This window comes from Condylura cristata, unplaced genomic scaffold (assembly GCF_000260355.1).
Source record: "Condylura cristata isolate star-nosed mole 26May11 unplaced genomic scaffold, ConCri1.0 scaffold00024, whole genome shotgun sequence".
NCBI classification, from domain to species: Eukaryota; Metazoa; Chordata; class Mammalia; order Eulipotyphla; family Talpidae; genus Condylura; species Condylura cristata.
Genome location: NW_004567125.1, coordinates 178,239 through 203,386, shown reverse-complemented (window position 1 = coordinate 203,386; position 25,148 = coordinate 178,239). Strand labels below are relative to the sequence as shown.

The following is a 25,148-nucleotide window of genomic DNA, read 5'->3' as shown; positions in this document are numbered from 1 at the left end:
CGCCCCCACCGCCTAGCTCTTCTGGTCTTCCGCCCGGCAGCTCCAGCAGAGACCCCGCCTCTGCGTCCAGCCGGACCCGCACGGGGTCACTTCCCCTCTCCGGTTTCAGTTTCCTCGTGTGTCCGGCGGGTTGTGGGCCCCACTGGCTCCGCTCAAAGTCTGGGCTCCAGATCGCGGGCCTGCGCTCCCGCCCCGCCCCCGCCCCCGGCTGGGCGCCCCCTCCGCTCCTGTGCTTAGCCCGCGCGCTGGCGCCGCGGGACAATCCTCGCCTTGTCCGGTGGGCGCCGGCATCTGGAGCTTTCTGTAGCGCCGGATACGCCTTTTTTCCAGGGCGGAGCCCTAATTCTGCTACTCCGCAAAGTGGGCGGCATAGCAGTCCCGGCACCCCCTTTTCAGAGCCCCTCTCCGGAGTTGGGATCCAGGCACGCCACCCACGCCCGGCGCGAGCCTGAGTGCGGTCCCGGCCCACGCCCAGCGATGGCCTTCTACAGCGGGGGATTTCGGCTCCTGTTGTTACCGCTGCTGCTGCTGCTGCCGCCGCCGCCGGTGGGCCCGACCTCCGACCGTCCCCGACGCGGAGACCCGGTCAACCCAGGTGAGAACCCGGGAGGGCCAGGTGGCTGAAGTGTCTGCCTGCCGGGACCTCGGAAAAGATCGAGGCCTCGAGGGTGCGGCTGGGCGCTCACAGGGCCCCTTCCCTCTTTCCATCCTAAACTGAGGTTCCCAACCGCCTATTGCAAACTGGTCTGAATTTCTGGGGCTCTCCGACTCTCACTGGAGTCAAAGTTTTGCAGGGTGGAATGGGGAGAAAATTAAGGGCCAGTAGCAGTCTGAGGGAGGGGAAGGGAGGCTGCGCTGCCGGGAGTCCTGAGTGCCCATTCCTGGCTGATGACAGAGAAGCTACTGGTGATCACTGTGGCCACAGCTGAGACTGAGGGATACCGGCGTTTCCTCCGGTCCGCAGAGTTCTTCAATTACACTGTGCGGGTGAGGAAAGGAACATTGGGAGGGGTGGGCTGAGGGCTGGATGCCTGGGACTCCACGGTGAGCCTGGTCGTGAGTGGCCACGCAGCCTGCTGATGTGTCCGATGTGTCGGGTCTCCCCAACAGACCCTGGGCCTGGGAGAGGAGTGGCGAGGCGGTGATGTGGCTCGGACAGTTGGTGGAGGCCAGAAGGTCAGGTGGCTAAAGAAGGAAATGGAGAAGCATGCAAACCGGGAAGATATGGTCATCATGTTCGTGGACAGGTAAAGGGTCTGGGGAGGGAAGAGAATGGAGGAGAGGAAGCCGAGGTTCCTAGTACTGGCCTGTTCACCCTCCCTTTCCTCACCTAGCTATGATGTGATTCTGGCTGGCAGTCCCTCAGAACTCCTGAAGAAGTTCGTCCAGAGTGGCAGCCGCCTGCTCTTCTCTGCGGAGAGCTTCTGCTGGCCTGAGTGGGGGCTGGCGGAGCAGTACCCTGAGGTGGGCACAGGGAAGCGCTTCCTCAACTCTGGTGGTGAGTGGCAGAGTGCCAGAGGCAGAGGGACCAAGTGTGGTGGGGCAAGGAATGTTCCAGGTGTCTGGGACCAGGGGAGAGTGCGGGGACTGGTCCATGGGACTCTGGGAGACCCAGAGTCAGCACCTGCCTTCGCCTCCCAGGATTCATCGGCTTTGCCCACACCATCCACCAGATCGTCCGCCAGTGGAAGTACAAGGATGATGACGACGATCAACTCTTCTATACTCGACTCTACCTGGACCCAGGACTGAGGGTAGGGAGGGTCGAGGAGGAGGGCAACCTGCAGCTGTGTGGGGCTGCAGGCCACAGGCCGAGTGGGAGAGAAGAGGCTTTGGGAAAGATATAAAAAGAAAAATATGGGAGCTACATCTCACCCCCCCTTTTATTAGTTATTCTTAAGCATATTGCTTTAATGTTTCTGAAGAGCAGCGATGCCATTTTGCTAAAGTTAAAATTTTGGAAAATCAACTGGACCCCAAAACTGCTCCCAGCCTTTCTATCTAGTGTATCTAGGTCTTCACTTCCTCTCCGTCCTGCGTGCATTTCTCCCAGGTCCCAGGGAACAGGATCAAGGGGTAGAGGAGCTACTGTGAAGCTCTTCTGGGTAGTGAGCCCAGAAGAGTCCGACGACAGCTGGGCTGCTCAAGTGCTCCGTGGAGTAGCTTCTGATGCCCCAGCCTCTTCCTTCTGCCTGCGCAGATTTGCTATCTGGGAGGTTTGCTTATCCAAAGGAAATGAAATAGTTTTCTCTCAAATTATATTATAGGAAATATTGCCAGATGCTTTCCTTTAGTGTCATTCCAAGTGTGTTAAGCTCAATCAAGTGACACGCGATTGAGGAAGAGTGTGGTCGTTCACTGGGCCACCAGCACTCCCAGCTCATCTGGGAGTTCCTCAAGGAGGAACGCAGGCACAGTCACAGGGTGGCCCGGAGTAAGCAGCCAGTCCCCACTGTCTGTGCTCCCACCCCCAGCGCTGCAGCGGGGCCCTGTGGTCTTCAGCTGTTTATCCCACCGTCTCCCAAGAACTGCTCCTCGCTCTTGGGTTACCCTTCAAGGATTTCATCAGACAGCTCTGTTGCCACCCTCTTCCGCACCCTCCATCGCTTGCAGCTTCCTGGCAGGGTCTGCCTGTGCCGAAGTACTTCCTGACGCGACCAGCTGCGGTGCTGGCCCTGTGCACCTGCTTTCTCTCCCGGAGTCACCTGGCTGGTGTCACCTGGTGCTCTTCTCTCACCATGTGGCCAGCCACCAGCACCTCCGGTGTGTCAGGGCACTAGTTAACCCCTTCAACTTAGCTTCCCTATGGAGACGTTTCTGCCATGAGCACTGTGCCTTAGCTGTGACAGCCACATTCGGCTTCTCGGGCTGGAGGGTCGGCCTCACTCACCGTGTCAGGCTGGTCCTGCCCTGCAGATGCACCGTGGCCCGGACGGCATTGGCCCAGTGCTCCCTTACCTTCACCTCCACTGCCTTGCTCTAGCCTGTTCCGGCCGCAGGTTCCCAGACACCGTGTGGGTGCCATGGGCTGGGGGGGGCCAGTCCTGCTCCTGCAGGTCCCTCAGCAGGATCCCCAGGGTTTGGCTGCACCTTCCATTCAACTTTCACCCAAATTCCCCAAACCTGTGTTGTGTCCCCTGGTTGCTTTCCCTCCCCCTCCCTCTTCACCTCAGCAGCCTCCAGATTTTTATTAATGTCTACTCCTTTTTTAAAGTGTTGTTCATAGTTGAGTTGTCTGTTGTGTAAATGTCCAGTATTTGCTTTTGTCATTCTGACTTTGCTGCACATAATTCTATCAAATCCCTTCTATTTGGCTGAAAATGGCTGCATTTCATTCTTATGGCCACGGAATACTCCACGTGGCTCTACCACATGTCCTGATCCAGTTACCCCTCATGGGCACGTTCAGGCTGCCTCACGTCCTAGCTATTGCAAGTGGTGCTCTGTGAACTGCGGCGCACATGGGATCTTTTTTTTAGTTTATTTTTACAGGGTTTTGTACTTTTTTTTTTTTTTTTCATCTCAATTTTAATCCCATGGGTTTCCCATCACTGAGTCACCGGCGCAGGGGATCTTTTGATGGTAGTTTCATATTCTGTGGATCTGTGCCCAGGAGTAGGCTCGCCAAGTCCTTACAGTATTTCCATTTTTAGTTTTTAAGGGAAAGCAGTCCCCTGTTTAGCTAACTACGATCTCATCCCCTACAGGAGAAACTCAGCCTTAACTTGGATCATAAATCCCGGATCTTTCAGAACCTCAATGGGGCGTTAGGTGAGGAGAGGGGACGTGGGGTGGGGGAGGTGGTGTGTCTTCAGAGAGCCCTCTGCTGCTGGGGGTCCTGAACTTGGGAGGGTCTCCTGGCAGAATGGGGAGGTCCTCAACTCTGCTTTATGTCAATTTGATCAACCATCTGGGTGGCTTGAGTGGCTTGTAGAGCTACTTGCTTTCATCCTAGTAGTGATTAAAGTGGCCTTACTCCTGTTACTTTACTTAACAATCTTACAGGTGGGAGGAGTATGGTTCTCACCTGTTACTGACTCTCTGAGGGGCTAGTGATTTGCCCAGGTGAGGAAGTGGTGGTAGATTGGAAGTGCTGGGGCTCCCCATGGTGGCAGCAGCCTGGTCAGGACCCCAAGAAAGAGAAGGAAGCTCATCCCTGCTCCACAGCCCTAGTCCTTCATCCTCTAGAAAAGCCAGGATCTCTCGTGTGGAAAGCACCTGTTGCTTAGCAGCTTTCCGAGAAAGAAGCCTAAGTCTTGGTCTTCTTCCCCAGATGAAGTGGTTTTAAAGTTTGATCGGAATCGTGTGCGGATCCGGAATGTGGCCTACGACACACTTCCTGTTGTGGTTCATGGGAATGGCCCCACTAAGGTGCCCCAACAGCTCACACCATCAGCCCTGGGTTTGCTCCTGCCCTGCCCACCTCCAGCCCTGCCCTGCCCTGCCCTGCCCTGCCCTGCCCTGCCCTGCCCTGCCCTGCCCCTGGCTACCTCCAGCCCTGTGGAAGCACTCAGTCAGCTCCAGCAATGGAGGTACTGGGAGAGGTGCTAAGTATCCATATGCACTGGCCCCGCCCATCCGTCTGACCTCCCCTACCTCTGGGCCTGGACTCAACCTCTCCCCTTCTCTCCTCATAGCTCCAGCTGAATTACCTGGGAAACTATGTCCCCAATGGCTGGACTCCTGAGGGAGGCTGTGGGTTCTGCAACCAAGACCGGAGGACACTCCCGGGGGGGCAGGTAAGGGAGGGTGCCAGGTAAGGCTGGAGTACACACTGAATTTGGGGTACCAGAGGAGAATGCTGGGCGGCAGTAGGGGCAAAGGTCCTGGGAACCCCCAAACCTGGCTGTATTATAGAGGACAGATGGGATGGGAGGCCTGAGCTTTTCCCGAACCCCATTGTGTCTTTCAGCCTCCCCCCCGGGTGCTTCTGGCCGTGTTTGTGGAACAACCTACCCCGTTTCTGCCCCGTTTCCTGCAGCGGCTGCTGCTCCTGGACTACCCCCCTGAAAGGGTCACCCTTTTCTTGCACAATAATGTGAGGACCCCCCCCCCCGGCAGCCTTTCTGTGGGCCCTTGCGAGGGACCTGCCTCTGCTGTGATCAGAACTCTTGCCCCCACCTGACTCTGCCCACACCCTCCCCACATCCAGCTTCCCACCCGCCCTCAGGAGCCATCTTTTCTGCCCTCTCAGTGCCCCCCATCGCCCTCTGTCCCCCTCCGCAGGAGGTATACCATGAGCCCCACATTGCAGACTCCTGGGCCCAGCTCCAGGACCACTTCTCAGCTGTGAAACTGGTGGGGCCAGAGGAGGCCCTGACCCCAGGCGAGGCCAGGGACATGGCGATGTGAGTGAGCACTGGGTGGGGGGCTGGGAGTTGGGGGCTGGAGCAGGGCCTTCCCACCCTATTCACCACGAGCCCTCACCTCAGCCAGGATCTGCTCCTGTCTGGTCCCCACTTGCATAGATGGGAGAACCTGGGGGTCTGCTCCCCCTACCCCTACAATCTTCTCCCTCCTCTCCCTGTGCTGGTGTTTCTCCCACTTCCCTCCTCTTCTCATTGGGTGGGGGCAGCCTCCTTCCCCAGCTGCTCTCATTCCATTCATCTGTTGGTCTCTTGGTCTGTTGCCTCCAGGGACAGCTGTCGTCAGGACCCTCAGTGTGAATTCTACTTCAGCCTGGATGCAGATGCCGTCATCACCAACCCACAGACTCTGCGCATCCTCATTGACGAGAACAGGTCACTTCCTGGCTCAGCCAGAGAGCCCTCAACTCATCCCCAGGCAGTCGGCTTCCCCTTCCCTGGGCACAGGGCTCACCTCTGCCTGTCCGCAGGAAGGTGATCGCCCCCATGCTGTCCCGCCATGGGAAGCTGTGGTCCAATTTCTGGGGTGCCCTGAGCCCAGATGAGTACTACGCTCGCTCAGAGGACTACGTCGAGCTGGTGCAGCGGAAGCGAGTGTGAGTCCCACCTGGGCGCCCCTCCTCCTCCGCCCTGGGCCCGGTGTCGGGGATCTGGTGTGGCCACCGGCCAGACACGCCACGATGGTGGGAAGGCGCTAATCTAGGCACGGGACATGACATGCAGTACTTGTGACCTGCACTACTTGACAGGGCGAGTGGGGGGCACCCCCCTGCTCTGAGAGTGGGGTGCCTTAAAGAAAGGGGTCCCTGGGATGACCTGGGCAGAACCTAGCCGACGCTGTGTGGGTTCTTCCAGGGGTGTGTGGAATGTGCCCTACATATCCCAAGCCTACGTGATCCGTGGAGAGACCCTAAGGACAGAGCTGCCCCAGAGAGAAGTATTCTCAGGCAGCGACACCGACCCAGACATGGCCTTCTGTAAGAGCCTGCGGGACAAGGTGAGCAGGCTTGGGGAGCCTGGGGTCCAGGCTGAGGCGCGGGGTGGCAGCCTCCTTCACCCTCACACGCTGCTCCCCCACTCCAGGGCATCTTCCTCCATCTCAGCAATCAGCACGAATTTGGCCGGCTCTTGGCCACTTCCCGGTATGACACAGACCACCTGCACCCCGACCTCTGGCAGATCTTTGACAACCCTGTGGTGAGTGAGGGGTCCTCGCTCAGAACGTGCATGCCTCCCCCATTAAAAAAGGACCCACACGCTGGTGCAGCAGTGCTGCTGTGTGGATGTTGGGGGGCGGGGCAGGGGCTTCCTGAGTGGGTGGGTGAAGAGGGCATACATTAAGGTGGGCTCCCTGACCCCCCAGGACTGGAAGGAGCAGTACATTCACGAGAACTACAGCCGGGCCCTTGACGGGGAGGGCCTCGTGGAGCAGGTGAGCCCCTGCGGATGCCTGATGCCCCGATGGACACTGCCCCTCGGGGTCACCACCCGGATTAGTGGTTTCAAACTGAATTTCCCAGGTGCTTTACTTAGGGTTTTGAGCTCGGGCAGTGAGAGCCAAGGCTGATCAGGTAGACCTTCAGCCCTCGACACCAGCAACGGAGTGACGCCCCCAGTGTCTACTGGCTATTTGGTGTTATGGGTGAAGTCACATGTTTATATAGAAGTCTGAAAACCTCTGTCCCAGACGTGGGGTTCCAGGACCCTCCTGCCGCTTGGGCCAGGCTCTCAGCCCCACTCCCACCTCCTGTCCTGGCCTCTGCTAGCCTGGCCTTTGTGGCCTCATCCCCTGGCTTTTCTCATCACCTGACTTACCTTGCTACTTGCCACTCTTCTCTTCACTGGCTGCCTGCCCCACCCCCTTCCGAGCGTGTCATCCAGGCCTGTTCTCCCCTGCCCATCCTCAGCCCTGCCCAGATGTGTACTGGTTCCCCCTCCTGTCGGAGCAAATGTGTGATGAGCTGGTGGAGGAAATGGAGCACTTTGGCCAGTGGTCAGGAGGCCGGCATGAGGTGAGAGGGGCCGGGCAGGGATGGGGAAGCCCTGGGAGGAGAGAGGGGAGGTGGAGTCAGGAGGGTGGGGCAGATCCTAAAGAGGGAGGGGTCCCCAGGGAGCACAACCGCTTGCTGTCATTCATTCATTCAATACTGGCAAGTCCTAGGTGCAAGCCAGGTACCTAGGTGGAGCCCTTGTAGGTTATTGTCAGCAAGGGCAACCCAGCTTCTGAGGGCTGTTATGGGGAGCCCAAGTGCTGTGGGAGCCATAGGAGGGGCCGTGGGCCTGGATGAGGGGCTTCCCAGGAGAGCCAGCATCTCGGCTAAGACTTTAAGTCCAGGGAAGCAGTGGTGAAGACTGCGGATGAGGGAGGTCAGGCTTAGGGTGCGGAACGAGGGGTGGGATAGGTGGCTTGCCTCCTCTGGGGCTCAGCGCTTGCGTCACCGCCCACAGGACTCAAGACTGGCGGGAGGCTATGAGAACGTGCCCACCGTCGACATCCACATGAAGCAAGTGGGCTATGAGGACCAGTGGCTGCAGCTGCTGAGGACGTACGTGGGGCCCATGACCGAGAGTCTGTTCCCAGGCTACCACACCAAGGTGGGCTGCTGCTCCTGGCCCCTCTCCTCCACCTGCCCCTCGACACCAGGGCATGCTCCACGTGGCTTTGGCCCTGTGGAAAAAGGTGCTGCAAGAGGGCAGCCCTGGGGGAAGCCTGCTCAGCGCCTGCAGCGTCCCCCTCCCTGGCAAGGGCTGGCACCTCCGTGGAAGGCCTGCTGGACCTCAGGCCACCGTTCCAGCCTCTCTTCTCATGTCCCCACAGACACGGGCAGTGATGAACTTCGTGGTCCGATACCGGCCAGATGAGCAGCCCTCTCTGCGGCCACATCACGACTCATCTACCTTCACCCTCAATGTCGCACTCAACCATAAGGGCCTAGATTATGAGGTAAGCCCCTCTCACCTACCACAGGGCACCACCGGGCCCCCTACACACACACGCACACACACACACGTGTGACCAGGACCCAGTGTCGTGCGTCCTTACACTCCCTGCACAGCCCTCAGTCACCTCAGTCACCACCCTCCCTCTCGTCTGCCCTCTTCACATCCCCACTGTGCTTGTATCATCCCCTGGACCCCTTCTGGGCTGGCTGCCTCCCCACCCTCCTGTGTCTCATCTGGCTCCCTACCCCCCAGATCCTCTGGACCCCTTCTCGCCTCCTGTGCCTGCCCATCTGCTCACGCGCCATCTCCGCCCCTTCTCTCCCCAGGGAGGTGGCTGCCGCTTCCTGCGCTACAACTGTGTGATCTCGGCTCCACGCAAGGGCTGGGGCCTCCTGCACCCCGGCCGGCTCACCCACTACCACGAGGGGCTGCCCACTACTCGGGGGACTCGCTACATCATGGTGTCCTTTGTCGACCCTTGACAACCACTCTGGGTCCTCCCCTGCCACAGTGCCTTCTCGCCCCCCTCTTCGGGGGGTCTCTCTGGCTCCCGCTTCCTGAGTGGGTGTTCTGTGACTCGATACTGAATGTGTTGCCTCTGCCCCAGCACACGGCTCTCTCAGGAAGCTCTGGAGCACCCTCGCCCCTCCGCTCAGTCCCCAAGGATTCTTGGAGAGGGCTTCTGGGGGTTCCCCGTGTGATAAATTATTGTTTCTCAGCCTTCCCCCAATAAAGGAGAATTTGTAACTCCTGCATCCACCTTTTTGTCCCATCTACCTATTGCTCCTGCTGCCTGGGGCAGAGGGGAGCCTGTACTTGTGGAAGAAGAAGAGCAGAGAAGAAGGACTGGCAAGGGTAGAGAGATGAGTGTGGGCGCCTGCCCAGGGCCCCATCTCACTCTCCTTCATTGCTGGCCTGGGAGGCATGTGAGGGGCCCAGACTGAGAGGACCTTCCTTGTCAGGTTCAGCAGAAAGTCCCCCCAACACACACACACACACACACACACACACACACTGCTCCCTGATTTGTTATTGAGCGTGCATAGCATTGAGCTGACCCTGGCAAGGAATCCAGGGCTGAGGGAATGCTCTCTAAGGGCAGCTCCTGAATCTACGCTTTCAGTCAGGCAGGATCAGGAAGGGGCATCTGCACAGTCATCCCAAGAGAGACAATCTCGACCTTGAAGCAGCCTTGAAAACCACCTCACTGAGATCTTGAGGCCTCCCTAGGCCCCTGGGGCAGCCTGAGGGCACCAGGCCACGCTCTCAGCTTGGTCTTCCCCAGCCTTGCAGCAGCCTGGCTTCCTGAATTTATCTCCTAGCTGTTCCCTTGTGGATGCTTTAAAACCCCAACCTGGCCTGCCAGCTGCCCTAGGATGTTTCCTGACCTGGACAAGCCGCTTGCCTCGGGGACGGGAATCTACTTCTTCCTTGCTTCTGCCCCGTCTCCCAGGAAAAACTTCCTCTACGAGGCTCAGGGTGCATAGGAGGACCAGACACCTGGAGAGCTAGCACATGGGATACCAAGGGTCATTCCAGACATTTTCCAAGGCCACCCTCTAATTCACCCCCTGCCACCCTGGAGGAGCCCAGGAGACAGCCTCAAGTTGCCTGCAGCCACCCTTATCAGGAGTCTCCTTCTAAAAAAAGAAAACCCAGAACTTCTATGAGGCCTTTCTCTTTGGTAGGGCGTGCTGATCACCGGGGAGGCCTCACTTCCCATGAGAACCAAGTGTCTCTCTGGCCCAACTTTAAGTCCATCTCACCTTCATCCTGTGCTTTGGGGATGGAAGTGGAGTACACACTTCCCAGGCACCTAAGCTGGGCTGAAGAAAGTGTTTGGACTTTGTAGTAGTCAGAACTTGGCCCTGTCTCCATCCTGACCAGAAGGGAAGCTACACAGAGTGAGGCAGGGTTAGACAGAAAGCAGGTGCCAGCCTGGGCAGTAGATCTTGGCACTGGACGCTGGTCTCCTCCTAAGGACCCCACGGTTCATTGATGGAGCCTCTCCCACCTGCCGGCGCCCAGCAGGGGGCTGCCGCTCTGAGCCCCCAGCCTGCAGAGACTACCAGGCACCACAGTGACGGAGGAACAGAATTCTCTGCTCCCAGCCATCCACCCCTCAGGGGCAAGGTCCAGACAACCACCTGCTGCCATCCACTGTACACATCAGTCAGGCAATGCTGCCCCTTCCCAGACCTCTGTTATCCAGCTCCTCAAAAAGGCCCAAGTTCTGGCTACTACAAATTCCAAACACTTTCCTCAGCCCAGCGCAGGTGCCTGACCACACCTGGTCACTTCCATTTGGTCCTGCAGGTTTTCACCCAGCAGTTTCAGGTAGTGGTTACCCTTCCTTGGTAGGGTCCAGCTAGCAGAGGGGGCCAGGAATGAGGAGAATCAGCATTATTCTGATGCTGGCCAGTGGGGGTTAATGGGCCCTGGTGACCTCAGACTGCCTGCATGGAGTGCGAGCCCCCTCCACGCTCCTCTGCTAGATGTCCGAGAGTTTGCTGTCCTGCCAGGAGTCCTTGGTGCTCTTGGGACCCCTTGTGCCTGGCAACCTGCTTCCCCGTTCCCACAAGAGGTGGGCACGGAGCAGAGGTCTCAAGGATGGGGTCCTTGAGGCCATGGAATAGGGAAGAGGAGCAGAGGGGACTTAATTGCCTGGGTCCCAAGTCCCGGCTCCCTTTCCCCCCTTTCAGGTGCCTGGCCACCCTGGCCCTTGCCCCCTGGGCTGGACCCTAGCCATCCTCCTACCTGCTTAGGCTCTGCGACCATTTCTATAGCTACTTCCCCTACGAACGAGGGCACCTCATGGTGCTGGATGAGAGCTGGCTTCAGAATAGCTCTTGGGACCCTCATCCCCAAAAGTCCACGCTCGCCAAGCAGGTAGGTAGGCTGTGCATCCTTTGCCCTCTGCTGCTTAAAACCACAGAGTGGGTCCCCTCCAATGCTACCTCCTCACCTTTCACCCTCCGGGGTGCTGGTCTTGGGGCGACCCGGAATTTCTGCACAGAGGCACAGGCTTCTTCCCCTCTTCCCTACCCCCAGTCTTACCTGCTCATGCTGCTTTGCTGGGGTCACCTGCCTTTCTTACAGGACTTGATCAGGTGCAGTGGAGAGGAGTGGGGAGCCCCCAGTCCTTGCTCTTACCTCCTACCTCGGCCTGCTGTAGGCCGGGGGCACCTGGTTCCAGCCTGCTGTTCTGTGTGGTGTCCTCTATCAGGCCCCCAGCCCGCGCCTTCCTCCGAGTTTGACGTCCTCTGACCCACCGGCCCCCTAGCTGTTGTTCCTGCGGTGGCGGCCAGGGGGCGTCCTACGGGAGGGCCGCGAGGCGAAGCCGGGGGACCCAGCGCGCTGGGTTTTCAGACCGGAATCAGAAGGCATTTGGCAAGCTGGCTCTGGGACGCGGCGTGGAAGCTGCGGGTGGCTGGCGGGAGAGTCCCACGTGGCCCTGTGCGGGAGGAACACCTCTCGTCCCCCACGGCCTCCCCGGTGCAGGTCCTCTCTTTCGGGAAACCGGTCATCCGGCAGGCCCTGAGCCGTGCTCCTGGGCGGGGAAGGGGAAGCCCCTCAGCGGCTGCCGAGACGGCCCCTGCGGTTCCACCTTCTGCCCTTCGGACCCGCATCCACAGGGCCCTGGGCCCGGTCTCTGCACCTGCCCTTGGCTACCGGCCCCTCCAACAAGCTTTCCACACCCGGCGGTGCAGGACCCCCGTGGGGCCTGAAATCCCTGCTCCTGGCCACGCTGCCTGCCTGGTCCCCAGGACAGCCTTTGACAAGGCAGCCAAGGCAGCCGCCCTGAACTCTGGCCCTGTCTATTGTCGTTGGTGGGAGGGGAGGAGTAGGGCAGGGCAGGGGAGGCTGACCCCAGCTACCGCCCCAACTCCTGTTCTGTGTACCATGGGGGCCCCCTATCTCCGCCCAGCAGGTGGACGCTGGCCTAGTTGTTCAGAGCACACAAGGCCAGCCATGGTGCCCCATAGCCCACCAGCCCCAGCCCACTGAAGCCTCATCCTCCCTCACCTAGGCCACTCCAGCCCCTCCTCAGTGGGGGGCGGGGAGTGAACTTAAAGGCTGTGAACTTAAAACCTGTGGAGAGTGTCTGTGTCCCTGCAGGACCAGGGGTCTTGGCTCACCCAGCCTGTCTGTGGTTCCAGGTGGTAGGACACCCTCTGGGACAGCCGGCAGCAGTGTGGGGGTGTCAGGGGCCTGCCCCAAGGCGCTCTAGATGGCAATCTCTGCTGGGCTTCCCTCCGCCCCCGCGGGGATTCAGCTGCAGGCTCCCCAGTGTTTTGAGTCTCCTCCCCACATCAATTCCTGGGACACCTGGGAGCCACCCCTCCCTCCAACACCCCTAACCCCGCCTCCAACCTCAGCCAGCAGCCAACCAGACCAACTGACAGAAAGTTCAAAGATCAGGTTGAGAACCTTTAGATACTGGGGCACAGATCCCAAGATCTCCCCACCTACACCCACACCTGCTGTCACAGGAGGCCAGGGAGGATGACGCCAGAACCCTCACCTGGGCAAACCAGCCCAAACTTACCACAAAGGCCCTCCAGAACCCCACTGGGCTCAGGAGCTGCTGAGATGGGCACCTCCGAGGCCCAGCTGCCCTCTGCCACAAAGACCGTGCAAAAGCAGTGGCTGGAAGTCCTGGGTGCCTACTTCTACGTGCTGATCTTCCTCTTCATGGGTGAGAGGAGGCGAAGACATGGGCGGCTGTTTCTCTGAAGGGAGAAGGGACTGAAGTTTAGGGTTCCCCTTGCCTGGACTTGGGGTGTGGGGGCAGAGGGCCAGAGTTCAGCAGGTAGATGGCTGGATGTTGGGTAGGAGGGGCCTCTAGGTGGAAGAGTTTCCAAAGCAAGTTAATTGTGGCTCATATTTTGTCCAGGCCCCTTTTTTTCCCTTCTTGTCTTCTCCCTCCTTTTCACATCGCTCTGGTCATTTTCTGTCCTCTATTTGACGTGGCTCTTCCTGGACTGGGACACGCCCAACCAAGGTGAGCTCCGGGCAGGGGTGCAGGTAGGGAGGGAGATGTGCTGGGTGCTTCCACGAGTCTTCCTCCGTATCTCTCTGTTCAAAGGTGGAAGGAGTTTCCAGTGGGTGAAAAGATGGACCATTTGGAAACACCTGAGGGATTATTATCCTATCAAGGTGACATTGCCCTCCCGAGAGACTCTGCTCCTTCCTCTCCCCTACCTCCTGCACCTGTCACCCTCCCTATGCTGGAGGCTGAGCCTCAACTGCCTGAACTCAGGGAGTGGGTGGGGCAGGAGTGGTGTCTTGAGATGGGGTCCCCCATGGCCTTGGCCCCCCAAGACCTTGACTCTGAAGTCTGTCTGGATAGAAGCAACTCTTTTCAGCTGGCATCTTCCCTTTTATGTCTCCCTCCCCGGCACCCCAAAGTTGGTGAAAACTGCAGAGTTGCCCCCCGACCAGAACTATGTGTTGGGTGCTCACCCACACGGGGTCATGGGCACTGGAATTGCCACTAATTTCTCCACCGAGAGCAACGACTTCTCTGGGAAGTTCCCTGGGCTTCGATGCACCGTGGCCATCCTGGCAGGTCTCTTCTACCTCCCAGTCTACCGTGACTACCTCATGTCCATGGGTGAGTGAGAGGAGGCGCTTGCCGACCGGAGTGCCACCCAGCCAGCCTAAGGGCCAGGTCTGCCATCCTCCAGGCTCACCGTGGGTATCAGCGAAGAACCCTGGAGCAAGTGCCTGTGTCCTTGAGAAGCACTGCAGGGCACTCTGGCAGGGCAGGGCAGGGTGGAGTGTTCTGGAAAGAATAGGTTGCAGGGTGAGGAGCTAGAGTGCCCAGGAGGGGGTGGTGACTGCTCCCCCCTCCTCATTCCCACAGGGTTGTGTTCCGTGAACCGCCAGAACCTGGACTTTATTTTGTCTCGATCCCAGCGTGGGCAGGCCGTGATCATCCTTGTCGGGGGTGCCAACGAGTCTCTCTATGCTGCCCCAGGAGAGCACTGCCTCACCCTCAGGAAGCGCAAAGGCTTTGTGCATCTGGCCCTGACTCATGGGTGAGTGGGGTACAGATGCCCAGAGCCAGGGCTGCTCCTAAGGACCAGAATATTACATGTGTCCGGGGTCCACACCCGTCCCCTGTAGATGGGACTGAGCCCTGCATCTACAAGGTGTTAACATCAGCACTGAAGCAGGACCCAGCCAAGTACTGGCCCTTCTTCTACTGTTCTTCCTCCTGCAGATTCACAGTGCAAACAGCAGGACCCACAGCTCAGAAAACTGGGGTTCCAATCCCTTTCTGATGGCATCTCAAAGGCACGACCTTGGACATGCTTCTTTGCCTATGAAACAGGGTCAATGCCTGCCTCACAATGTTGCAGTGTGAAGGCTGGAAGCCACTCAGGGCACAGTCCTTTCTCAGGAATGTGTCCCTTCTTCCAGATTTTCCATTGTAGCCATTGTCATTGGCTTCAGAGGCCTTAGGAAATGGAGCCATGAGGTATGGGGAGGGATCTGCAGCCCTCCCAGGCTTCCTCTTGGAGCATTCTGGTGCTGGCCTGAACACCTCTTCTCTCCTGCCTGCCTCCCCACCCCAGGGCCTCCCTGGTGCCTGTGTACTCCTTTGGGGAGAATGAGATCTTCAGAATGAAGACTTTTGCCCCTGACTCCTGGCAGCGACTCTGCCAGATGACCTTCAAGAGGATCTTTAGCTTTTCTCCCTGCATCTTCTGGGGCCGCAGCCTCTTCAATGCCAACTCCTGGGGCCTGCTGCCCTTTGCCAGGCCCCTCACCACTGTGGGTGAGTGCGCCCCTCCAGGGAAGGAGGCTGCTGTGGGCAGTGTGAGCAGCAGAGGCCTGTCGCCTCACCTAATCCCCCTTTCCTGCAGTGGGCCGCCCCATCCCCGTGCCCAAGCGATTCAACCCCACCAAGGAGGAGGTCGACCAATACCACATGCTCTACATGAAGGCTCTGGAGCAACTCTTTGAGGAGCACAAGGAGAGCTGTGGGGTGCCAGCTTCTACTCATCTCACCTTCATCTAGCCCTGCCCTCGCCCCACCTGGCCCCCCCCTCCTGGGCCCTGAGCCCAGTGAACTGAGACCCCCACTCACTGCTGTGTAATGTTCTTCCAATAAAAGCTGTTTCCCCCCACTACTGCTGGGTAGAACCAGAGGCCTGCACAGCTCATGTTCTTGCTCTGGGAGTAAGTGTGCCCAAGGAAAAACCTACCAAACTGGAGCCGCTGCCTTAGATGAGGGATTGGGACATTGAATTCTCCTGGCAGTGGGACTTGATCCAGCTACATGACACTGACACATCTCTTCTCGTTGCTGGGCCTCTCCTCCTCTATGCAAAAGGCTTCTGCCTGGCTAGTGGTTCTGCCTGGCTAGTGGTGTGGCCAGCAGACACCAGAATTGAGTGGGGGCGAGGTGCCTGCTTGGAGAGGTCGGCTTTGGAGTGCAAGCAGATCGGCAGGTGCAAAAGATTTTGGTAGCTGGATGGTGAATGCCTTCCCCTGTGAGCCAGAGTTGAGCTTGGGGGTACCGGCAAGGAGCGTAGACTGATCCCCATGGTAGAAAGGATGGGGTTAGCACACAGCTTGTGCCTGCATCGCCTCTCAGCCTTTCTGTGCCCTTGGGCTGGGAGAGCCAAAAGTCAGGTTACCAGCATTTAGCGCTACTGCAAGCCCAGGGCTAGCTCACCGTGAACTCGGTTGCTCAATAAGCTGTTGTGAAGGCCAAAGAATAAGACTTAAAGGCCTTAGAATAAGGGTTGGCAATTTATAGGCCAATGAACATGGCTGTCATCATCACTGTCATCTCAGGTAGGGTGTAGGCAAATAAGGGGGTACAACGGAACTCAAGGGGTCCTCCTGTGGTAGGGCACCCACTGACTGACTCCATGCCTAGATCCAGGACTTACAAGAATAACTTGTTAGCATGTAACTGGAAGACATCTATATTTGTCTTTCACTGTCCTATAAAATGTATTCAGAGGAAGAAATTTCCCTTGGCCCCAGATGAAAATCTGGGCAGCCCCATGATTTATCTGGGTCATCCTCAGGGAAGAGCTCCACATTCACTTTACACTGCTACACAGAAGTGCTTGGTTCATAGATTCATCAACACTTTGATCTTCTTCCAAGGGTGGGAGTTTGCCCTCTCCAGTGAGGGCTGATGTGGCAGGGCTGCAGGGAGGGTGTGATAGAAAGGGGTGGGCTTCTTTCCTGCCCTGCCTTGCTGTTTCACTCAACCCTTTGGGACTGCAATGTGGGACAGAGGAAGGGGAAGGAGGCTCCAGATGTCCCAATGGCGCTGGCTTAAGACAGCTTTGCGTTTTGGGCTCTGGTCTTTGAAGCCCAGTCCTTCTCAAGGATGACTCAGCGTTTTTCCTTTCAGTTCCTTCTGGCAATTTCTTGCTTTCTCTGTTTTACCTGTCCCTGTATTTAACATAGGTTCGCTCTAGGAGTCCCAGGCTGGAGGTAGGAGGTGACTACCTCCAGGCAAGTTCCAGGCTTGCCCATCCTTAGCCTGGGTGCCTTGGAGGCAGGCTGGCCCCCACCCTGTCCCTGGTCGCTGGGTGTCTCTCCAGGGAGCACATCTCCCAAATGCTGGGGACATGCCAATCTCTTTGAGTCTTGAAGACTTTGCCATTGACCTTGTGGAGGTAACACCCACCTCCCAACCCCAGCAGTCTCTGCTGCCCACTGGCCTCATTGGGAGCTCCCAATTTGCTCCTTTCACCAGGCTTTCTAGGCCTTCTTTATCAGGCTCCCCTCTCGAAAGGAACTTGGTTTAAGGGGCAAGAGTCTCATTTGGAGAGGAATGAGGGTCCAGTCTCATCCTCTGGGTCACACCTCCCAGACTGTCATTTTCTGAGTGATGGACACAGACCCTAGGCGGAAAGGCCATTTGAAGAGGACAGCTGGAATGACATCCACACCCACCCTTTGTTTCCTAGACAGTGGTGCAGATTCCAAAGCCAACAGTCATGATGGCCCTTTGGCCAAACTTGCTGAAGGGGCCAAGCCAGCCCCTGAGCAAGCCCTCAGGAACCACAACTCTAAACAGGATGAACTGCTGCCCGGGGCCCAGGAAGAGGGCCTGTTCCTTCTGTTTCTGGCTGCTGGCATGTTTCCTAAGTCCATAAGGAGAAATGTGATGCACGGCCTTCCTGGTGCTGTGACCATGGTCATGTAGGGAACAGAAATAGGAGAGTCAGCTGGAAGGTGCATATTTTAAGGTGTGGGGTTAACATAGAAGCTGAGTTTGAGGGTCAGTGATCACGAGCCATATAGCACCAGGGGGAAGCAGCAGGCGTAGGGCCACTGGGAGTCGGGGTGAGGGCCGCATCCCACAGACCTGGCTTTGAATCTAAGGGCGCCCATGACATTGGCCAAGTCACTCAACCTTTTCAAGCCTCAGTTTCCCCCTGGTAACATGAGGCCACCTACTGCATAGAGGAGTTTTTCAAGTTTTTATGAAAACAGAGCACACATGACAGATCATAAAGGCACAGCTGGGAGCTTCCCTAACTGAGCATCCACAGGGTTATTCGGAGGCCAAATAAGGGGTTCATGGGACAGACACTCTGGGGCCATACGGCTGCCAGGCGCCCACATCCTGCCACTCTCCATTCTTGGCTTTCTCTCCTGGGTCCGTGCCCCTCACCCATAATGGAACTGGGAGGAGACATCTGGAAATTCTTTCAGAGAAAGGGAAGAGAAGCAGACCTGGAGAGCAGGCTGGTGTCCACATGGTCACTGGCCACTGGGTTTCTCCAGTGGGCACATCCCCCAAATGCCAGTGACCACTTCCACAATTAGATAGCAGCCGAAGATATTAAGTATGATCAGATACTTTGACAGAAGCCACATTCACACAACTTCACTGCTGTACTTGTTAAATTGTTCTATTTTATTAGTAGTAGTGCTAGTTTCTTACTATGCCTAATCTATAAATTAAACTTTATAGTTGGATGAAAGGATGGGGAAAACATAGTAGTGTATTCAGGGTTCAGCAGTGTCTGCAATTTCAGAAACACGCTAGGGTTTTGGAACGTTTCCCCTGAGGTCAAGCATGGTTGTGTGTGTGGGGGGTGGTTATTGCGTTTTCAAATAAGATCACACACACACACACCCCGTACCGTGGATGAGAGCTCAACATATTATTTGGCCAGTGCACAACTATAGCCACAACAGGGACTTTTTCTAATTCACAGAGGTACTGTCTGCACCCAGGTGCGGTCTTTGTGCAGATTAGAAAAAGAATGTAGCGGTATTGGGTGGTGGCAAGCACTGGTGGGGCATCTTTGAGGAACTGTCTGCACAGGTGCATAGCATCTGTGCCCAGCATCGTGTAATTTCCCTCACCATCTGGAAGAGTCTGGATTATAAATATAACACTCAAGAAGCCTCCTTAAGAGCTCCCTGGCGAAAATCTCCAGGGCTTCTTCCCTCCCTGCTATCCTACATGTGACCACCAGGGGGCGGCCTATACTCGCAAGGCAAATCTCTTACCCATGCTGAAAACCCTCTCTGGCTTTTTAGGCCCCTAAGGAAAGGATGGGTGCGAAGAGCAGTCCCACCCTAACTCAGGCAAACTAGAATTGCTTGTTCTTGCAAAGTGAGCTGTTCGCAGCTCTGGGCTTTGTTCAGGCTGTTCAGGACCCTGCCGACTTTATCATCTTAAGAGGGGATTTTTTGGCTTCAGTTCAGACTCCACTTTCAGGATACTGCCTTTGATATACCAACCTGTCAGACTGACTCAGGGCTTTCCCTCCTCTGCATCCCATGGCTCTTTCAAAGCTCTACATTACCCGTCTGTGTTGCTTTAAAACACCAGTCTATCCAAAGAGTTGGGTAACCTGGACCAGGAGGACAGGAATTGCATTGGATTGCACCACGCTGAACACGTGCACATGCAGGAGTTCATAATGTTGCTAAAAATAGTCATTGATCTGCACTGAAGGATGCTAGGGAACCAGCTCCTTGTTTTGCTTTTGTTTTTACTCACAACATTACAGATTTATTCCAAAGCATTCTTAAAGATAGGAATCAATGGTCAATTTGAAGAGCTACATAGAGCTGGATGTGGGGGGCAGACAGAGGTGTGCCATTTCTCCCCAAATCTTCCTGCTCATCCACCAATTGCTCCAGCTGGTTATTTTCTTTTTAATATCTATTTTTTATGCATATAAGAACTGGGAAACAGGCCAGAGGTGCAGGGGTATGTGTGAGGGGATTCACCAGAGACAGAGCGGGGAGCAGAACAGGCAGATCTACTGAAATACACTGCTGGGGGGAGCAGCAGGGAGACAGGAGAGGGCTGCTGCACAGTGTGGATCAGTTCCCTGGCTGGGGATCGAACTTATCTGTGGTGGCTGCGAATAGCTTCACAGTGCTGTGACTCAACCCATTGCACCACCAGGAAGGGCCCCCCAACTGGTTATTTTGAAAGTTAATAAGTAAAGGAAGAATTCTTGAGCATTTTAATCCTGTTTTCCTTTGTATAATATGTCTCAGGTTAGAGAGTTTCCTAATATAGGTATATTTCAGCTTGTAAAAGAAAAATTGATACAATATCACTGACTTGCAGTCACTCAGAACTGGCTGGACTTTTAAGTCTTTTTTTTTAAGATTTTATTTATTTATGCATACAGAAATGGGGTACAGGCCAGAGGTGCAGGGGCAGCAAGAGGCTTCACCAGAGACAGAGTGGGGAGCAGAACAGGCAGATAAAGTTCACTGCTGAGGGAAGCAGCGGCCAGACAGGAGAGGTCTGTGGCGCCAGGTGGGTCACCTCTGAGCAGGGACTGAACTCTCAGTGCAGCAGCCACAGCTTGGCTTAGCTTCACAGTGCTTTGCTCAACCCTCTGCTTTTGATGTAATTGGCCTTAGAGCCTTTCCCAGTGACAAACTGGCCCCAGAAGGAAATGCTGTGTGAGTCACACAGGTGAACTTTCCTACTAGTAACCACTTTGTAAAAGTAGAAAGAAAATGGTGAGGACCTTCCTGGTGGCACAGGGGTTAAGTCTCAGTACTATCACCACAACAGCCTGAGTGGAACCATGGCTGTGCAGCAGACCCTTCCTGTCTCACAGGCGGGGCCTCTCCCCTCAGCAGTGTACTTCAGTACATTGTCTGTTCTCCTCCCCACTCTGTCTCTAGTGAATCCTTTCACCTCCTACCCCCACGTCTGGCATTCTTGTATGCATAAATAAATAAAAATAAATTTTAAAAAATCTGGTGGGATTAATTATATTTTGTGTAGCCTAATAGGTCCAAACTTATTATTTCAACATGTAAACAATATAATAATAATGAGATGTTTTACATTCTTTTGGGACTAAATCTTTGAAATCTGGGTTGATTTTACCCTTAGGGTCCATTTTAATTTAGACACTAAACATTCACTGGAAATAGTTGATATATTTAGGTTCATAAAATTCACATGTTAAAATGTAGATTCACTATGGAAAATTTGTTTTAAAAATATTTAAAAGTTACAGAATAATTGAAGCAATTATTCAATCTATTTTGAAATTTAAATTAATTCAAATAAAATAAAATATGAAATAAAAAGCTCAGCTCCCCAGTTGCACCAGCCAGACTTCAGGTACTCGATCACCTCACAGGGTCACTGGCTATAGACTGGTCTATGGAACTATAGGGAAAGTGAAAAGTGAAAGTCCACCAGGCTTTTTGTGCCACTGGCCTCTGTGGCTGCAACCTGCGGCCTTGGTCATGGCTATGCAGAAAGCGCTTGAGCATGTGGGCCTGGGGTGCACATGCCTGAAGGGGACACCTGCAGCATAGGTGGAGGCCTGTGCTGAAGTGGACACACCTGAGCCCAGCGCTATATGGGCAGCATCACTCAGGGATGGAAAATGGCCATGGGAGAAGAGGCGAGACAGCGAGGAGAGACAGGACAGAGTCCAGAGAAAGCAGAAAAATTTACTGGGGACCGGGGTGGGCTTGGTTGCTGCCAGCCTCCTGGCTTTCCGGCCTCCCTGCCTTGCCAACCCACAGGCTTGTCACTAGGGGAACAGAGAGACAGAAGTATTTTATTTTTTAATTTTTTAAAAAATGTATTTTTTATGCATACAAAAACTGGGGGGCAGACCAGATGTGAGGATAGGAGAGGATTCACCACAGACAGAGTAGGGAGCAGAACAGGCAGATCTACTGAAACACACTGCTGAGGGGAGCAGTGGGCAGGACATGTGGTTTACCTCCCTGGCCTGGGATCGCACTAGTGCTGCAGGGACTGTGGATAGCTTCATAGTGCTGCACTTTAACCCATGGTGCCACCAGGGAGGGCCTAAGATAGAAATATTTTAAACAACACATAATCAATTCAATCCAGGTGGTAAGAAAATTTACATATTGCAATGTCCTTTTTTCTAAAAAGAAGCTTCAGACACGAGGGAAAAGCTACAGGTTAAATGCATTCTAAAATATACATTGTTTCAGTTGCCTGATACTGTGAAGCCAATTACTTGCAAAGGTAGCAGCTTAAAACAATAAACATTTATTATCACCTCCTTTCTGAGGGAGGACTCAGGAGGAGCTTAGTTGGGGATTCAGACCTGGGGTTGAGGATGCAGTCACATCTTTGAACCAGCCAGTGTCTCAGGCTGCACTAGCTTTGAAGGACCCACCCGGTACATGGTGGTTGACGGCACCCCATTCCTAAGGTTGGACTGATGTTCAGTTCTTCATCAGGTGGGCCTCTCCATAGGCCCCTCTACATTTCTCAAGACAAGGCAGCTGGCTTTCCCCAATGAAGGAAGAAGAAAAGAGAGAGAGGAGAAATTATTTTAGATGAGTTTTTTCACTTATTTCAGGCTGCCTTAACAAAATGCCACACACTGGGGAGCTTAAAACATGATTTAATGTCAAAGATTAGGGTGTCAGTAGATTGAATTTCTAGTGAGAGCTCTCTTCTTGACTTGCAGACAGAGGACTTCTCTCTGCCTCCTTATATGGTGTGTGTGTGTGTGTGTGTGTGTGTGTGTGTGTGTGTGTGTGTGTGTAGAGAGAGAGAGAGAGAGGGTGTAAGATGTTTTCATCTGTACAATGACCTTTGCCCTATGAACTCATTTAACCTTCCTAAAAGTCCTGTCCCGAAATACAGTCACATGGGAGTTAGAGTTTAAACAGCTAATTTGGGAGATTACAGTGATAATAATTTTATAATATATGACTACTTAGCTTTAGATCTACATGAAGGTATATTTTCCAGTGAAGTGATATGTCTTTAAAATTTCTATCAAAATATTAGAGGAGGCACAAATAGCTTGCAGTACAGAATACCATTAGCCATGAGTTGATCACAGTTGAAGGTTAATGGGGCTTCGATATACCATTCTCTGCTTTGATGGATGTTCGATATTCTTCAAGACAAAATTATTTTTGATGGCCGGTACTCCTTGAGAGCAGAAGTGGAATCAACCACGTCCAGAGAAGATGACTCTAATGGTTGCTGAATAAGTGAGTGGGCATGACAGCCAGTGCTGCTTAATGTAGACCGGAGAGAGAAACATATTGACTGGGGAAGTGAGGACATGCAGTTTCAAGAATTTCAAGCACAGAACTTTAGAACTACACCATGAGGCAGGCTGCACACTAATTTGGGGTAGGATACCAGGAGTCTGTCTTGACCTTAAAATATCAACTTAAGCTCACTTCCCCAAGTGCAGAAGTAGATTGAAGTCATTCATGCATTCATAGACTATTTAGTAAGCACCTGCTATGTGCGAGAGGTACACGGATAACTATGCCAGTATCTGTTCTGAAAGAGTTCACCATCAAGCTCAGCGGAACTCAGGGCAGTTCAGGGAAGAAGACCCATGGTGGCGGCTCATTTTGGGAGAAGAGGGAGGGGGTGGGTGTCTAAGGCCCTCAGCACAGAGGGCAAACCCAACTGCAATGACAGGGATCAGTGCTATTACCCACCTGGCCCACAGAGGGGACACTAGCCTCTCCCAAATGAAAGACCCCAATAAACTCAGCCTACTGAGTCAAAGCCACAGTAAGTGTACAACAGCATCTACAGAATTTGAATGATGAGAGGAATCCCTGGCCTCCACTGACATTTGCTTTGGGCTTTGTAATTTGCAAAATTCTGTCCCAAGATTGATCTCATTTGTCCTCTTGGGAGTGAGAAACCAGCAGGGTTTGAGTTTTCAGTCAGAGGACCCAATCTAGCATTCCTTGCCAGCTGTGGGACTAAGCCACAGCATGGAACCACTCAGAATCCACTTTTTTGGTAACATGACTAAACAATCCTACCCCCTCTACAGTGTTGTGAGGATTGAGCCAAAGTGTTTTGTAAATATTCTGGATGTCCATTTTTATGTGACCACCAGAGAGGATGACCTCAGATGCCAGGCCAGGAAAGTCAGGGCTCTGGCAGATTGCTCCCCCTGCTCAAACCCCAATGAATTTCCAAGCACACTAGCCCAGCTCCCTGTGTCGTCAGAACACAGAGGATACAAAAAGCCTGTTCTCCTGCCAGAAGGGGCAGCCAGGAGGTTGACCATCTTTGACTTCTTATCATTGTCCCTGTTCTCCAGCGGACTCGAGACAAAAGTTTGAGCAATGTGATTTAGACTCAGATGGTTTTGCATGTTGGCCCAGTGAGCTGTCTGGAGAAAGGACTTGGAGTGAGATCTTGCTTCTGAGTGGCTGAGGGGATTGGAGCTTCAGGACACTTTCTATTCTGATTGGTTGGGGCAACTGGAAGAGGGTGAAAGACCAGTCCCAGGGTAGCTGGTGACAGGAGAGTCTCCCGTGAAAGGGAAGAGGTTAAAATGTGACTGCATCTCCCTTCCTGCCACTGACGATTTTTCTCTCTGATTCCTGAAGCTTTTTGAAGTGCTTTCCTACGTAGATGAGCACATTCCCCTTCACTGCAGCTTTGTGTCATGCAGTGTGTCAGCGGTTTGAATACTCAGAGGCAGGAGAAGTCTTTAAAAAGCCTTCAGTGACTTGTCAGTTACTACTGGACTGCTCTGGACCTAGAATTCCGGAGATGATTCTCCTCCCTTTAGTCTTTGATGGAGGGGAGTCTAGGAACATGTCACTCCATCTTATCCCATTAGCGCAGCCAATGGGATACATTTTCCAGATGACAGTTAGCACCTTGGAAAGTTTAAAAATTGAATGGGACAGGTGAGTGATCGATTTTGATGGAGAGCATGAAAACTGGGCAGCTGGGATGAGAACAAGGAGGTGGAGGGGGCTTATCTTGACAAAACTTAATATTCCTGCACTTCTAGGGCCACTTTACATGACTGAAGAACTTCACTTTCACAGCTTACCTGGTGCCTCACTTTATGGGAGCAGTAAGAGAGCCCCTCAAGAGTTAAGAACGTAGGCTACTAACTTCTTGGAGAGGCACATCTCTGGACCCACTGGAGTTCCGATCCATACTTTGCTCTTCTGCCACCTGCTTGGATTAGCACAGGGTACCCAGCTCCCCCGCCAGTCCCCACAGCCTGCGTGTGGTCCAAGGTGTGTGCATTTGAGAGAGAGAGAGAGAGAGAGAGAGAGAGAGAGAGAGAGAGAGAGAGGCTCCAGGACACACACAGTTGTACCTGGAAGTCTTTCGGTGTGCTGCCCAAGGGTATTGGGGGGAGGGGGGCTTGCTGCCCTTGAGTTGGTCCAGCAGCGCAGGGGGTGGGGGAGGGCCTGGGAGGGGAGGTTGCTGTGGAACGCAGGGAGCGCTAAGCCTTCTGGCTCGTCTAGGCCTAGCTCCCCTCCTTTCAGCTTCCCAGCTTCTGTTTCCCTATCTTCACGGGTTTCCGATTTCCTCTTCAGTCTCCCAGACCTGGTCCCCAGGGCCAT

General features: G+C 54.6%; 2 protein-coding genes across 2 annotated transcripts; both read left to right on the top strand.

Annotated features, from left to right (window-relative positions):
• Window positions 1–84: 84 nt before the first annotated feature.
• PLOD3 (procollagen-lysine, 2-oxoglutarate 5-dioxygenase 3) lies at window positions 85–9,062 on the top strand. The gene is made up of 19 exons (XM_012729214.1): window positions 85–595; window positions 896–987; window positions 1,111–1,247; window positions 1,335–1,498; window positions 1,642–1,754; window positions 3,708–3,771; window positions 4,274–4,371; window positions 4,638–4,739; window positions 4,913–5,038; window positions 5,227–5,348; window positions 5,637–5,741; window positions 5,837–5,962; window positions 6,222–6,363; window positions 6,450–6,563; window positions 6,730–6,798; window positions 7,274–7,378; window positions 7,815–7,961; window positions 8,185–8,310; window positions 8,636–9,062. Exons 1-19 carry the CDS (start codon window positions 478–480, stop codon window positions 8,789–8,791), a joined length of 2,226 nt encoding a protein of 741 aa, XP_012584668.1. The 5' UTR covers window positions 85–477; the 3' UTR covers window positions 8,792–9,062.
• A 3,840-nt stretch (window positions 9,063–12,902) lies between these two features.
• On the top strand, window positions 12,903–15,339 carry MOGAT3 (monoacylglycerol O-acyltransferase 3). Its single transcript, XM_004688259.1, has 7 exons — window positions 12,903–13,008; window positions 13,207–13,314; window positions 13,399–13,469; window positions 13,722–13,926; window positions 14,179–14,353; window positions 14,894–15,096; window positions 15,185–15,339. The coding sequence occupies exons 1-7, from the start codon at window positions 12,903–12,905 to the stop codon at window positions 15,337–15,339; spliced, it is 1,023 nt and encodes a 340-aa protein (XP_004688316.1).
• Window positions 15,340–25,148: the final 9,809 nt, after the last annotated feature.

Coding starts and splice junctions, on each gene's coding strand:
- PLOD3 (XM_012729214.1), top strand. CDS start 478: ATGGCCTTCTACAGCGGGGGATTTCGGCTCCTGTTGTTACCGCTGCTG. Junction 1,755..3,707: donor ACCTGGACCCAGGACTGAGG/GTAGGGAGGGTC, acceptor CATCCCCTACAG/GAGAAACTCAGCCTTAACTT. Junction 3,772..4,273: donor GAACCTCAATGGGGCGTTAG/GTGAGGAGAGGG, acceptor CTTCTTCCCCAG/ATGAAGTGGTTTTAAAGTTT.
- MOGAT3 (XM_004688259.1), top strand. CDS start 12,903: ATGGGCACCTCCGAGGCCCAGCTGCCCTCTGCCACAAAGACCGTGCAA. Junction 13,927..14,178: donor TGACTACCTCATGTCCATGG/GTGAGTGAGAGG, acceptor TCATTCCCACAG/GGTTGTGTTCCGTGAACCGC. Junction 14,354..14,893: donor CATCTGGCCCTGACTCATGG/GTGAGTGGGGTA, acceptor TCCCCACCCCAG/GGCCTCCCTGGTGCCTGTGT.